Source organism: Salmo salar, chromosome 12 (assembly GCF_965601325.2).
Source record: "Salmo salar chromosome 12, fSalSal1, whole genome shotgun sequence".
In the NCBI taxonomy this organism is placed as follows: Eukaryota; Metazoa; Chordata; class Actinopteri; order Salmoniformes; family Salmonidae; genus Salmo; species Salmo salar.
In genome coordinates this window covers 47379061-47394795 of record NC_138302.1, presented here as the reverse complement: position 1 = coordinate 47394795, position 15735 = coordinate 47379061, and the positions used below count along the sequence as shown (strand labels likewise).

The 15735-nt window shown below is 40.6% G+C and overlaps 1 protein-coding gene across 2 annotated transcripts in view; it reads right to left on the bottom strand.

Moving 5' to 3' along the window:
- Positions 1-2261: 2261 nt before the first annotated feature.
- LOC106565282 (protein phosphatase EYA2) overlaps positions 2262-15735 on the bottom strand; it is a 74341-nt gene continuing 60867 nt past the window's right edge. For both annotated transcript variants that reach the window (XM_014132221.3, XM_014132222.3), the window contains 7 exons: positions 11107-11196; positions 9163-9221; positions 8036-8196; positions 7644-7758; positions 7161-7282; positions 6692-6792; positions 2262-6281 (listed from right to left, as the gene is read on the bottom strand). In XM_014132221.3, the coding sequence (XP_013987696.1) occupies positions 6201-6281; positions 6692-6792; positions 7161-7282; positions 7644-7758; positions 8036-8196; positions 9163-9221; positions 11107-11196 (729 nt within the window). In that variant the 3' untranslated portion in view covers positions 2262-6200. The remainder of the gene's footprint in view (positions 6282-6691; positions 6793-7160; positions 7283-7643; positions 7759-8035; positions 8197-9162; positions 9222-11106; positions 11197-15735) is intronic.

The window sequence follows — 15735 nt, the reverse complement described above, 5'->3', positions numbered from 1 at the left end:
TAAACAACAAATAAAAATAAGATAATAGATACAAAACTTGAAGAACATAAATCCATCAACTCTAATAAGCACATGTAGGACAGTATCCACGTGTGTGCATGGACTTTGCAGATGTATTTCTCACATGTGCAGCACATAGTATTTGTTTTACAGTCCTTCTTTGGGGGACAGAATTGGCATCTCTTCTTGCCTGCCCCAGCTGCAGTCTCAGGTGGATCAGGACAAGATTCAGCCCCCTGAACAGTTTTCACAAGCGCTGCAGAGGCTGCTGTGCGGGGGAGGCGATCCCTTCTTTGAATATGTGGGGTTACAAGTGACTTTCCCAGCTGCTCCAAGCTCAGGCTTGTTCTTTCTAACTGTGCCAACCATGGTGATCTTCCTCTTCAGGAGCTGCTGGCTGAGTTCAATCAGTAGCACACAATCTCAATTTCTCATTGTATTTGTGTGTGTGTCTTTGTGTTTTGTAAATTATTTTAGAACTGCCGGGTCAAAAATGACCCTAAGACAATCTTTGTACCCTGGTGGTGTACAGATTTCATGGAAATATGTGACCCGATTCAGGAAACTAGGTGTATGTCTCAAGTCACGACTTCACAGGAGAGCTGTTTGAACGTAAACATTTTTTTTTAGCAAAATGCGTTTTTTGGCAGAAATGCCTTCTCGAACATGTGAACTTTCATGCCATCTATAAATGCGAATAAAATTGTTAAATTACGAGCCTAGTTGGTTTAGCCACAGAAAAGGAAGCAATCTTCCCACTAGCCATGATTGGCTGAGATAATGAGTGGGTTGGACATGCCGAGAGATGAGTTTGGATTGGTCTACCATATAGCACGTGTCTGTCTATTGGAGCTGGTCAGTATGTTTAGGTAATCGTGTCGAACGCGGCTTTAAAAAACAAAAATGCTTAGTAAAACTGCCTGAACCTAATGTCAACTTAAAGTGTACTGTTAGCTAACGTTAGCTGGCTGGTTGGCTCGCTAGCTAACATTGTGTATGCTCTCCACTTTCTGGAGGACCGAGTTTTGAAATCATTGGAATTCGAGTATGATAGCTAAGGAGATGGAGAAAACACCCGTCTGGATTACTTTGTCAAACTAAGGCAACCATGCATGGCATCAGACAGGAGATGTGTCCAACCACGATGTATACTGGTAATATTTTCAGATATTACACGCTTCTAATTTTGACAGAAAGTATTTCAAGTGTACTGTTAGCTGGCTGGGTCACTAGCTAACGTTATGTGTATGATCTTATTCTTTGTATCTCAGACACATTTGCTTGACTAGTTATAGCCTGGTTGGTTAGCTACCTGCAGATTCATGCAGGGTAGTAATGTCATGAGTTGTGATTATGGGCCATTGTTTAGCTAGCTAGCTACATGTCTTAACAAAAGACTCCACTCTAATTTTGACAAAGTATTTTCATTTCAAGTTAGTGTACTGTTAGCTAGCTGGCCCGCTAACTAATGTTACGTCATGCGTTGGAATTGATTGTTTACCTAACTAGCTATCTAGCTACATTTCTTAGCAAAAGATTCTCGTCTTAGTGTGCACCAGTTGAATATGTCCGGTGTCAGTAAACGTCAGCAACAAAGCATAATTCAATTGTTGCCAGCAGCACAGTTACAGTCACCAACGCTCTGGATAACATGAAAAAAGCCTAACCAGCTCTGCTAGGGCGGGTAAAACGGTCAGAGTGGGGTGTTCTCTCATTGTGTGTCTGGAAGTAGCTAGCCAATGTTAGCTTGGGTGCTTGACTGTAGTTGTGAGGTCAGAGCTTTCGGAACAACCCTACTTATTGGCCAGAGCATCCAGTGTGCGCTCTGAACATGAAACAAAAGAGAGCAATAGGGCGAGTAATGTTCAGTGAGTTGTTCTCATATGTCTGGAAGTAGCTGGCAAGTTAGATCAACCCTTAAAGAGATGGGTGGGGCTAAGGCTTAAAAGGGTGCGAACAATGCTGAATGGGTGTAGACAAAGAAGGGCTCTCCAATAGTTGACCCAAAACATTGAAAGACGGTTTTCTCAAAAGTGAGTTAACAAGTTGATCAACTTTCAAAAGCAGAATTACTTTGAGTGTCTCAAGAACACAACTGTGGGAAGCATTGGAGTCAACATGGGCCAGCATCCCTGTGGAATGCTTTCGACACGTAGAGCCCATGCCCCGACAAATTGTGGCTGTTCTGTAGACGTCAAATGACCTATTAGCTGAAAATCAGTGAGCAATTCGATCTTAAATAAGATACACTTTTCTCAGAATGTAATTAATTTATCTTTATTAATCTATTATAATTGTCCGTCAAAACAAATCAGCAATAAAACCTTATATACAAATCATAGCTAAGCTGACAGGCAGTGTAATAGGCACATGCATGTCCAAAGACAATCATACCATTTTCATTACATACAGGCTATATAAACATTCATTGAGAAAGATAACAATTGTACACCCATCAATTCATGAAACAGAATAAGATTCAATCGCCAGACTAAGTGCTCTATTCAATCTGTAAACCTGAAGTGTTACATATTCTGGGATAGAAATGTAAAGGTAATTTACGATTGAGCTGACACATTTTGAATGTAATCCCCGCTAAAGCAGGAACATTGCCTTTACATTTCAGTCGCGTTTTAAAGCTGAATTTCCGCGATGCGGATTGAATAGAGCCCTAAGTCCTCTCCATGACAAACGTATATGCTAAAAAGACGTTTCACAAGGAATTGATTTTTCTTAAGTTAAGTATATGATTTCCTTGTGCTTTGTCAGGTTGCTTTGTTTGTCTTTGTCTGTCTTTCTGCTTTTACAATTTTTTTTCAATAATGGCATGGAATGGATAAGCTATTTGAGTATTAATCTTTGGTATATTAGATAACAGTCATCATCCAGAAGAGGTATGGCACCTCCGGTAGGGTTGAAGTATTTTGTCCAGTTTAGATTTGACTGCGTAAGTGTGTTTGTTGCAAATCAATAGAATATTAAATTAAATGATTTATGACATATCATGGGTTAGTGGACTATGAATCAAAAGTTATGGTAAAAATCAGAAAATTGTCGCTGGTAGGTTTTGCGAAAATCCTCTCCCATTTCTTTTAGGTCTCAGCTCATTTTGTGATTGGACACTTGACTGATTTGTATTTTCATCTACAATATTCATTCAACCTTTATTTAACTAGGCAAGTCAGTTAAGAACAAATTCTTATTTTCAATGACAGCCTAGGAACAGGGGGTTAACTGCCTTGTTCAGGGGCAGAACGACAGATTTTTACCTTGTCAGTTCTGGGATTCAATCTTGCAACCTTTCGGTTACAAGTCCAACGCTCTAACCACTAGGCTACCTGCCGCCCCAATATCATTTGATCAGGTATAACTGAACTGATCAATAAATACCGTAGGTCACAAATTATAGGTAAAAAAAATATAAATATTTAGACTATGAATGAATCAATAACCTGCTGAATGAGACAGAACTCCTATTGGGGCCATAGTTATAATAGAAATGTACAATGTATCAAAAAAGCCATGTGAAAAGATCAAGTCAAGGTTATCTCTAATAACTTGCTGGTAGTGTCTACTGGAAGGTCTCTTATCTTAACAATTTCCTCTATCCCATTCCTAATAAGAAAAGTGAGCACACAACAAACAAATAAACTAAATGAAACTAATCATCCCCCACGTAAGGACTAAATGCACTTACAGTTGAAGTCGGAAGTTTACATACACTTAGGTTGGAGTCATTAAAACTCATTTTTCAACCACTCCACAAATCCTTGTTAACAAACTATAGTTTTGGCAAGTCAGTTAGGACATCTACTTTGTGCATGACACAAGTACTTTTTTTAACAATTGTTTACAGACAGAATATTTCACTTATTCATTGTTTCACAATTCCAGTGGGTCAGAAGTTTACATACACTAAGTTGACTGTGCCTTTAAACAGCTTGAAAAATTACAGAAAATGATGTCATGACTTTAGAAGCTTCTGCTAGGCTAATATACATAATTTGAGTCAATTGGAGGTGTACCTGTGGATGTATTTCAAGGCCTACCTTCAAACTCAGTGCCTCTTTGCTTGACATCATGGGAAAATCAAAAGAAAGACCCCAGAAAAAAAAATTGCAGACCTCCATAAGTCTGGTTTATCCTTGGGAGCAATTTCCAAACGCCTGGAGGTACCACGTTCATCTGTACAAACTATAGTACGCAAGTATAAACATCTTGGAACCACGCAGCCGTCATACCGCTCAGGAAGGAGATGTGTTCTGTCTCCTAGAGATGAACGTCCTTTTGTGCGAAAAGTGCAAATCAATCCTAGAACAACAGCAAAGGACCTTGTGAAGATGCTAGAGGAAACAGGGACAAAAGTATCTATATCCACAGTAAAACGAGTCCTATAGCGACATAACCTGAAAGGCCGCTCAGCAAGGAAGCCACTGCTCCAAAACCGCCATAAAAAAGACAGACTACCGTTTGCAACTGCACATGGGGACAAAGATCATACTTTTTGGAGAAATGTCCTGGTCTGATGAAACAAAAATAACTGTTTGGCCATAATGACCATCGTTATGTTTGGAGGAAAAAGGGGGAGACTTGCAAGCCGAAGAACACCATCCCAACCATCAAACACAGGGGTGGCAGCATCATGTTGTGGGGGTGCTTTGCTGCAGGAGGGACTGGTGCACTTCACAAAATAGATGGCATCTTGAGGTAGGAAAATTATGTGGATATATTGAAGTAACATCTCAAGACATCAGTCAGGAAGTTAAAGCTTGATCGCAAATGGGTCTTCCAAATGGACAATGGCCCCAAGCATACTTCCAAAGTTGTGGCAAAATAGCTTAAGGACAACAAAGTCAAGGTATTGGAGTGGCCATCACAAAGCCCTGACATCAATCCTATAGAAAATTTGTGGGCGGAACTGAAAAAGCGTGTGCGAGCAAGGAGGCCTACAAACCTGACTCAGTTACACCAGCTCTGTCAGGAGGAATGGGCCAAAATTCACCCAACTTATTGTGGGAAGCTTGTGGAAGGCTACCTAAAACGTTTGACCCAAGTTAAACAATTTAAAGGCAATGCTACCAAATACTAATTGAGTGTATGTAAACTTCTGACCCACTGGGAATGTGATGAAAGAAATAAAAGCTGAAATAAATCAATCATTCTCTACTATTATTCTGATATTTCACATTCTTAAAATAAAGTGGTGATCCTAACTGACCTAAGACGGTGACTTTTTACGAGGATTAATTGTCAGGAATTGTGAAAAACTGAGTTAAATGTATTTGGCTAAGGTGTATGTAAACTTCCGACTTCAACTGTAGATTCCCTAGGTCAGGGATGGGCAACTTTGATGGGTCTGGGGGCCACAAAAAACTGAACTCATTATGAGGGATGGTAGTTGCTTGCGGGTCACACCAACCATTGAGTGCAAAGCATTTTAGCAGCCCTCCTCTTGACAGCGGAGAGACATTGTTTTATAGTTAATTTCGTGCAATTCTACACATTTTGCCATGGGGCGTAGAGAAAATGTGGAGCTTTAACGAAAGTTTGCTATAATTCTACACATTTTGCCATAGGGCGGAAAGAAAGTTTAGCAATTTTGTAACGCATTTCCTGCAATTGTACTCATTTTGCCATGGGCGAAGAAGAACATTTGCTGTTTTACAGCAACATTTTTGTAATTCTACACATTTTGCCATAGGCTGGAGAGAAATGTTTGGAGTATTTAATATGATATCTGAGTAAGACTAACAAAATCAATGGTGTAACAAAATCAATGGTGGCTCCCGGCCGGTAATTCAACCATGATTGCAGGTTTAGATAGCTGACCGCTAGACGAATTTACCAATCTAAAACATTTTAGCTGATTTGGGCTAATTGACATAACAAGAGAAAAACTGCTGATGCTGAGGCCACCAGTTGCCCATCCCTGACCTTGGTCATTATTTTCAGTGCAACGCTCTAAAGTTCCAAAGTGGGATACCTTTCACATGTAAAAGTCCCTGTGTGAACGGGTGAAAGCACATGTAATATTTCCAGTAACAACTGCGATTCCCTGCTGATAAAGATTGGTCTGTCATTCTTTGCTTTTGTATGGTGGTGAATCGTCGCCGCCCTCAACCCAATTGGCCCGTTGGACAGGAAGCGGCATCACCAGGCAGGAACTGGCTAAAGGCATGATGGTATTGTTATAGCGCCCACTAGAGGTAGTCCAGCTCCAGTGCATGACTTAGAGCCTCCAGGTCAGGCCGACACGACACTCTCCAGAAAGGCATGTTCTTCTGCAAGACACAAACAGACATGTTCAGAACATTGACTAAACTAGCTACTGCAAGGTACAAAAGGAAATGTTTAAAATGCTGAACACTGGCTAAACTAGGTAGCTAATGTAACTAGCTGAACACTGACTAATGTATCTAGCTGGCTATTATTGTTTGGTTAACCACAGTCAAGTTGCCTAAGCTTGGCGAGCTAATACAATCTTAGACAGTGTTGGAGAGGGTTCAGTCAAACTAATACCGAACACAATTTCATCCTGCAGGATATAAACATTATTTTTATTTTTTTTCAAATAATAACAAGCAAACGCATCAAATAATATGTGTGGGTGCATATTCGAGTATGAAAAATAAGGCAGGGGGTAATATCTTGTGTACCCCCACCCCTTTTCCTGGTTACATGTGAGTCGCACCTTCTTGGCTACAGACTCTTCCTCCACTCCGTCCCCTATGACCACGTACACCGCTCGCCGGCCGAACCTCTGGGCCACACGCTCAAAGCAGCTCTCTTTCCCTGGAAAATGAGTGTTGTGTAGCTTTTAAAAATGTTAAGTGTTAAAAGTAACATTTAACAAATAAGTGTTAAACATATGTAAGTGTTCAAATTGTTTACAAATTAAGCGTTAAAAGTGTTAAGCGTTAACAAAGAAGTGTTTAAATAACACTTTTAATAAAAATTTCACAAACATAAACAAGGATCGCAGAAAACCAGTCTGCTAGTACTAGATTGTTTTCGCACCGTGGTTGGGAAACATTTTCTGTCGGGTACTACTATCTGTGCACAATCAGCCCAACTGTAAATATAATATTCCTTCCTTGAGACGATGAGTTGCGCTTTTTAACCCTAACAAGTGTTCTACGCCATATCGAGTGCTGCCTCACCTGTCTTGGTGGCACTGTAGATGTTCTCTATGGGGAACGCTGAGCCCAGACCGTAGAGCAGGACCTTGGACAGGGCTGGGATCAGCTGGGTGGTGGTCACCAGCACATTCACACAGTTTGGTCTGCAAACAGAGAGATGTCAACACAATGTCAATATGTGTGTCATGTTCAAACAAGTACAATAATTGCATTGTCAGTTTGAATGGGACAAAAAAAAAAGTGACAACAAGGAAAAAAATACCAGCCAACGGGTATTTCAGCTCCCAATCTTAGTCTTGTCAATATTTCCTGGTTGTGAATATACTGTAGCTCTATAGAGCTCCAGGTTCAATTTCAATACTTATTTATTAACCAATACATTTGGAGTACTGTCCATTTCATTTTTATGGATTACATACGCTAATATCACTTTACATTGTTTATTATTTTCTAAATAGTTCCACCATAGAGTAGCTAGGCAGTTGAGAAGGGGTGTGTCCTGACCTGGAGTTAATGAGGGCCAGGGCCTTGACAGCCTGGGTCAGCCACAGATCTGTCAGGACCTCCATCTCCCTCCGCAGCTGCAGCCATTCCTCCCGCTTGGGACTGCCCACCAAACCTGACACAATCACACACTAACACATTATTCATCATAGATTGGTATGCAAAAACAAAACACAAATTGATAGCTGAGCAGTATATGAAGATGCAATGTTCATTATTTATTACGATCATGATTATACAGAATGAACAAAATAAATTTACATTGCGATTTGTATATCAGTTATCCGCTAGAGAATATTTTACACACACACACACACACACACACACCACACACACACACACACACACACACACACACACACAGCCCCCTTCTAGCTCCTGTCAGAACCCACCTCCCACGTTGTTCTTGTAGGTGTTGTAGATCTCCTTTACTCGCCGGTAGCGGAAGGCTAGTTTCCTCATCCAGTCCACCCCACCATGGACACCTGAGCCCAGGCACAGAGTACCGGCACCCGCAGGGCTCTGGAACCCGTCTGTGCCAAAGTTATACATGCTGCAAGACAACAACCAGGAGAGAGCTAAGCATGAGAGAGAAGCATGCCAATGGCTAATGTCTAATCAATGTATACATTTAGTTGATGTTTGGTGGGATTTGACCAGTGCCTAAGACCAGAACCTGTAGTTACATGGAGTAGGCCTAGTATAATATAATAACTGAAGTAAGGTAACGAAATAATGGATTAATGCATTATGCAACAACAAAAAATCCTATAGTTAAAGAGCAAGGGTGAGACCAATAATAAAAAGAAAGATGCCAACCATGAGAGAGAGGCCTTTGGATTTAAGACCAATAGCTAACAGTATAATTGACACAATAAATCAAACAAATTGAATATAGAATACATCAATATTATAAGTGCGTTATATTTAAGTGGGAGAACATGCAGTTTGCAAATCCAATGTAATGAGGTTCATAAATATTTTTGTGTGGAAAAGAGTAACATGCCTAAAAGCACTTAAATGGTAAGGAATGCACATAGGCATTTGAGCAACATCTTGCACTTTTTCAACTATTTCTTTGAAATCTATCCTAAAATTCTTCATCAATTTATGTAGTAAAATGTCTGGAATAAGACAGACAGAATGACAGTACTATTCTGATGAGACGTTGAAGAATGATGATACTGTTATTATCTTGCCATGGAGAGAGAGCGAGAGGCACATATACACGCACGCATGCACACACACAGAAAAACACAAACAGAAAGGGACAGAGAGAGCGAGAGAGAGACAACAGGGCACAGATGTCAAGTCAACGTCTATTCCACGTTGGTTCAACGTAATTTCACTGAAATGACGAGGAAACAACGTTTATTCAACCAGTGTGCGCCCAGTGGGAGACGTTTTCAAGAAAGAGAGCAGGACATATTTTCAATACACCCCCTCCTTTACTAAACCCACTCAGTGTTGGTTTAAGTGTGGGGCCGAGTTGAGTTCAAGAGGAAAAGCTGTACAGTACCTCAAGTCCTGCCCATTGTCGTCTGACGCCACGTCATCAATATGAACTTGGTCACATTCCTGGGAAAGGAGAGGGAAAGAAATCGGATATATTAGATAGGGAGATCCGTTTCAGAGCTGTGCACGGGCAGGTTTCTTCTTAAGGGAGCCTAGGGGAGCGATAGAACAAAATAAAAAATGTTAAACAAAAGACAACAGGGAGGCGGAAATAGGCTGCTGGGACATCCAGGCGCCAGAAGAAAAAAAATGTACTTGGAATATGGGAGCGTACCAGCTCTACCTGACACCACCACACTCCACTAATAAACCCACTAAGATTTACACCACATCAACACCTTTTGCCAACTGCCAAAGAACCTTCAGATATATGCCCACTAAAAACAAGATCCACTGAACAGTATTAATGTATTATTATTCAATTATTAGGATTTCTGGACTTTTGATATATTGGAAGCTAGTTCTATAGTAGATATAAGGCAGGGTATTGAACTACTGTGCAAAAAGTTGCTTCCTCAAACAAATCCTAAAAACGAATTTCCCATGATGGTACTATACAATACATGCACTATCCTCCCACCTCCTCTCCACCAAATCCCTTTGAATCTCCACTTCTGATCTGCTTTTCTCATTTCTTCCCTTCTTTTATCCCCTGAAACCTACTTCAGTAACTACTGACTTCAATCTCTTCTCTCACACAGCTACACCGGATTGAGACACAGGAAGACACTAACTCATCACACTCTTACATATCAGCATCCCTCATTCCCCCTCATTCCCCCTGACACTCTCCCAATGTTGCGACCCAGCTCCCACAGACACGAGGGAATCGATAACACGACCCATAGAACCTAATAGGCTAAGCTAGTTTTTTTTTAGGCAGCTCTAGGCCCCGCAGCAGTCATTTCAACACCTCTCCAACTAAAGTGATTTAATGACATGAATTGGCATGCAAGGACAAGTACATATCTGACGTGCAAAATGAACAGTGACATATGGCAGATTTTAGGCTATTCTCATAGCACAAGACCACCACATTGTTGGAGCTAGTTAAATTATCCTCCATTTCTTCTAAAAGCATGTTTCTCTATAACCTGGTTATCATAGAGCTTTTCCTAGCTCGTATCTCTTCATCGCGTACAGGTTACTCAGCCTGTGGCATCTATTGACGCTCTATTAGCTGCTGACAAACCTGAAGGAAAATTCCTTCAAATCAACTACAGCATATGACTAACAAAGATGGCCGCCGCTAGTATACTGTTTGTATGGGGAACTAACAACAGAGGCTGACAAATAGAAGGAACTTAAAAAGCGGGTTTGAAAACTGCTTTTTCTGCCTTCTTCCCCTCAGCTGTTCCTCCTCCCCACAACTAATCTCCCTTTAAGAGACAGACACACACCTATAATTAACAACTCAGTGTTCCTTCTCACCACAAACCAAATTTAAGCCTGGTCTTTGTTAGAACAAGGCCGTGGAATGCACAGAGAAAAACCTACCTGTTGTTCATGATGTTAAAAATACTAAAGTTTAACCCTAGCCCACTTAAACAGTTAGGCTTTCAACTCAAATCTTTTGAGAATATGACAGAGTAACCCTAACAATATGAAAGGGAATCTTTTTTTAAAAGTGATGTAATATTGTCATGAGGGTTGTCACATAAATCCTGGGAAAACTCCTGGCCCTACTGATAGATCAATTGAGGATGATGGATATAAGCAATGTTATGGATGATGCATAATAAAGAAGATGGATGATGTATGTATGATTCATAATAACAACAGTATGGATGATCAATGATGGATAATAAGAACAAATATGGATGATAGATTATAAACACAAGTGTGAATGTTAGATGATGGATGAGCAACAGTATGGATAACGGAGGATGGATAATGAGCAAAGGAATGGATAATATATTATCTAATCCATTAGGTGAGTGAGTCTCACCTCCAGGTCGTTGAAAAATAGCCGTGAGTCGGCCAAGTTGAAGATCATCTCCTCCATCCACAGCCCCAGCGACACTGCCTTGGATGAGTCCTGACAGGAGACACAAATACATTACAAAGGTCAATACAGCTGTTTATACAAGGATGTACTTAGTTTTCATCTACTCCCATTGACACCAATGCATAACTAGGTGAAAATTTGACTGAAGTGGAAGTTATGTTTCGCCCCTTCATGAACCAGTTTTTTTTACATGTGTTTAAGCGGACTTACTCTCATAACATTACTTCCATAGGTCATTGTTCATCTCAGGAAAGAAAAGGTTGTCTCTCTTGATGTTATTGGGTATAAAACAGGTAGGACGTTTGGCACAGTGGTAAAGGATGTATGATTTTCTGCACGATACACCGTCGAATCAGCAGGACACAACCAAGCTTCAAATAGCAAATGAACTTGACTCCATATCCACACAGATAGAATTGAAGTTCAGTTGAATAGACCTGACTGAGATGTCATAAGAGGTTTGGTATGTAATTATGACAAAGTGTTTAGTCTGATTATCTAACACAGGGTTTCCCTACTACTGGGCTCTGGACGGGTACCGGGCTGCCTTGGCATAATTATATTTTTTCCTTAGCCCACAGGATGGGTAATCAATTCACTCGGTTCTGCCCAGTCTGTGAGCCAGTAGTGCATGTCTTACTCCCTACAGCATCTTTGTGAAAATAGTGACACTCACAACACATGCTAATTGGGCGGACTGGACCCCATCACGTCTCTGACACAGAGTGAAAGTGCCTTGGTAGTTACAGTAGCAAGCTTACATGGACATGATTGAAGTGAGGTGAGTAAATAGCCTATGATCTAATAACTTTGCTAATAGCAAAAGCCCCTAATTTATTTAGCCAGCTAGCATCAGGGATATCTCTCAGGGATCCAAGAATGGTTAGTTGAAATGGATTTAGTATTCTCCCAAGTGAAGCTTGCTTGCTAGACCAGAGGACATTTCTCCAAAAAGTTCCATCTTTGTCCCCATGTGCAGTTGCAAACTATAGTCTGGATTTTTTTTAATGGCAGTTTTGGAGCAGTCACTTTCTTCCTTGTTGAGCAGCCTTTCAGGTTATGTCGATATAGGACTCGTTTCACTGTGGATATAGATATGTTTGTACCCGTTTCCTCCAGCATCTTCACAAGGACCTTTGCTGCTGTTCTGGGATTGATTCGCACTTTTCGCACCAAAGTCCGTTCATCTCTAGGAGACAGAACGCATCTCCTTCCTGAGCGGTATGACGGCTGCGTGGTCCCATGGTGTTTATACTTGCGTACTATTGTTTGTACAGATGAACGTGGTACCTTCAGGCGTTTGGAAATGACCTGAACCAGACTTGTGGAGGTCTACAATTGTTTTGGCTGATTTCTTTTGATTTTCCCATGATGTCAAGCAAAGAGGCACTGAGTTAGAAGGTAGGCCTTGTAATACATCCACAGGTACACCTCCAATTGACTCAAATTATGTCAATTAGCCTATCAGATGCTTCTAAAGCCATGACATCATTTTCTGGAATTTTCAAGCTGTTTATTGGCACAGTCAACTTAGTGTATGTAAACTTCTGATCCACTGGAATTGTGAAACAGTGAAATAATCTGTAAACAATTGTTGGAAAAATTACTTGTGACATGCACAAAGTAGATGTCCTAACCAATTTGCCAAAACTATAGTTTTTAACAAGAAATTTGTGGAGCGGTTGAAAAACGAGTTTTAATGACTCCAACCTAAATGTATGTAAACTTCCGACTTCAACTGTATACCGCTATGGTATATAGACTGTAATCAGAAGAAATACTTGTAGATGCGCTTGTTTTGGGTTGCGTGCGCGCCAGGTGCCATTCCAAACTCCAACTCCCCTAACAGTCATTATTTTCTCCCTGTCCAAACAGCCTTCTAAAGACACTGGCAGTCCTTCAGATTGACAGGACAGGTTCCATCACCTGAGCAGGAAGTCTGATTACCTTTCTGTCAATCATTCTTTCTACCAAACTGCACCCTGCTCTTTCTGTCTCTTTCTCTCTACCTCTTTCTTTTCGCACACACACACGTGTGCGCACGTGCGCACACAGTTATTGAAGAATTCAGGAATGAAGAAGATACGCTTTTCTAATGATGGGAGAATTACAAATCACAGTTTGTCAGAAAACAGTCCAGTACATTGTTGTTGTGGGGAGTGGCTGGGCACCAGCAGGGCAGGTGGCTGTGTGCTGTACTGTACTGGCGGTTCTACAACTTGGCAGTGTGACAAAATTGGAGGAGTGAGGCGTCAGTCAAAGGGGAGTGTTAGATTTAGAAAAATGACAGCCTTCCTCCCACCTCCAATTGATCCACAGCAATGTGGATTTGGTGAATGAGGGGGCGAGGGAGGAACGTGGGCAGAAAGAGAGTGTTGGGATGATGAGAACGAGGGGAGGTGGAGGAGAGGGAGGGAGTGTTTAGTTTAAATAGAGATAATTATCCGTAATCACACTCTCTGCTAAGTCTTCTTCAATGCGGAGGGAGGTAGCAATAACAATTAAAGAGGTCCAGCTTACTCTTCTTGCTAATCACAGGTCAGGAATTCACAGAGAACAAGAAAATATCATAAAGCAAAAAACATCCAAAATCCAGACAATTTCACTGATGCGTTCAGTGGTGGACTTTTGTATTCAAATCGTTTACGCATAGAGGAAATTCACACTCTAAGAGAGAGAGAGCAAGAGAGCGATGGCGCGGGCACTGTAGCCTACGTATGATAAATAAAATGCCATTGGACCAATAATGTAGGGAATAAAATCCTCATGTGCTCAAGAGTTTACCTTGGTTTTTCAAAGGCAGTGAAAAAAGTTTCATCACTACCATTTGTTTTCTAACCCTTCCTGGGTCCAGGCTTCCCTTGCTTGCCTCAACACAGGCCAAACACTTGTTTACCTCAATGAGTTTGGTCATGATGCAATGACTGTTATAAGGAAGGAGTTACAATATAGTCTGTCTGGTCTAGACGCAGCATAATTTTTTTTTTTTAAGAAAAGTTGGGATCCTGTTTCTTTAATATAGGGAAACCTAAGCTAACATAAACATTGGTCATTGCCTGACAGTGAGCATTATTGTGAGAAGACATCAAACTCACTCCTACCTAATTGAAAACCAATTCCTGGCTCGTAAATAATCCCACTAGGCCTTTGGTCGGAATCTTTTTGGGGGATTTGAGAATTCTACCCCCCCTACCCAAAACCTTTTTTTTTCTCTGGCATGTCTAAGTTTTGATGTCAGAGCATGTCGGATTGAAGTTTGCCATTTCAGCGGGGAAGCTGGGTGGATGGAATCAGGAATTTGGCACATCAGTCAAATGCCAACACTTCCATCCTCTCCTTTCTCCCCGACAATATGTTGAAAAAGAAACAACGGAGTGCCAAAATGGCGGAGCGCTTAGGCCTAATACTTGTTACTCTCTCCCCATCTGGCTCTCTCTCTCTCTCCAACTCCACGTTTACATCGCGTCAAACCGCAGAGGGACCGTGAGAATTCAAAACACTGTTGTGGCCAAAAAAAAGAAACATGACTATTGTTGCCCTCATCAGCTGCCTGTCTATTATGTAAAGGTTAATCATCTGTCAATCAAACAGTGGGACATGGGTTGGCCAAACAAGTCCCCTGGATTATATAAAGAGACAAGAGGGCACAGAAGGAAAACACCAAGCGTGTGAAAAGTCAAGGAGAGAGCAAAGGACAAAAACACTTCTTAAAAAGTTAGGCTTTAAGGTGTGAATCCTAACTTCCAGTAGAATATTAATTTAGTCCCATTGACATCAACGCACACAATTCCACTGGAAGTTAGGATTCACCCCTAACTGATATTGCATAGTTTATATCATCAAGGATTAGGGTTGCAAAGGGAGAGAATATTACTGGAAACATTTTAAGTTTACTAGTAAACTACCAGAATTTTGGTAACTTTCACGTTTTTATTTTTATTTTATCAGATTACATCTAGTGGCATTTTTGGGTACTTCAGATTATCACAGGTGTCTGTAATTATCTCTGGCCCTCTCTGTGGCCGTATCAAATGTAAAATATATACAAATAGGCCACCTGAGTGGCGCAGAGGTCTAAGGCACTGCATCGTAGTGTTGTGGCATCACTACAGCCTGGGGTTCGATCCCCAATTGGTCCAAAATATAAACATACTGTATATACAAATGACAAAATAATATTTTTCAATAAAAAATAGAATGACAAAGATGTAAATCATTATCCTAAATATAACCAATCAACTTAGTGAATAGCATTAGAGTTTAATATTACGGTTTCAGCATGAAAGAAAATTACACACTATTATTCTATGTCAATATGTCTTTGTTGTAAATGTTTTGGCACCAAACTTGTGGCAGCTGTGAAAAAAGCTAATATTTGGAAGAGTTAGAAAATAATGCCAATGTGGATTAGATGCTTTTTAGGCTATTTCCTCTTAAACCATATGATCTTCCCAATAGAAGACAATATGGAAACAGATATAAAAATGTTATGCTAAGTATAAATACATTTTATTCAAGTATAAATGACCAAATGACCATAGATTACCTGTTAATCACCAAAATTACTGA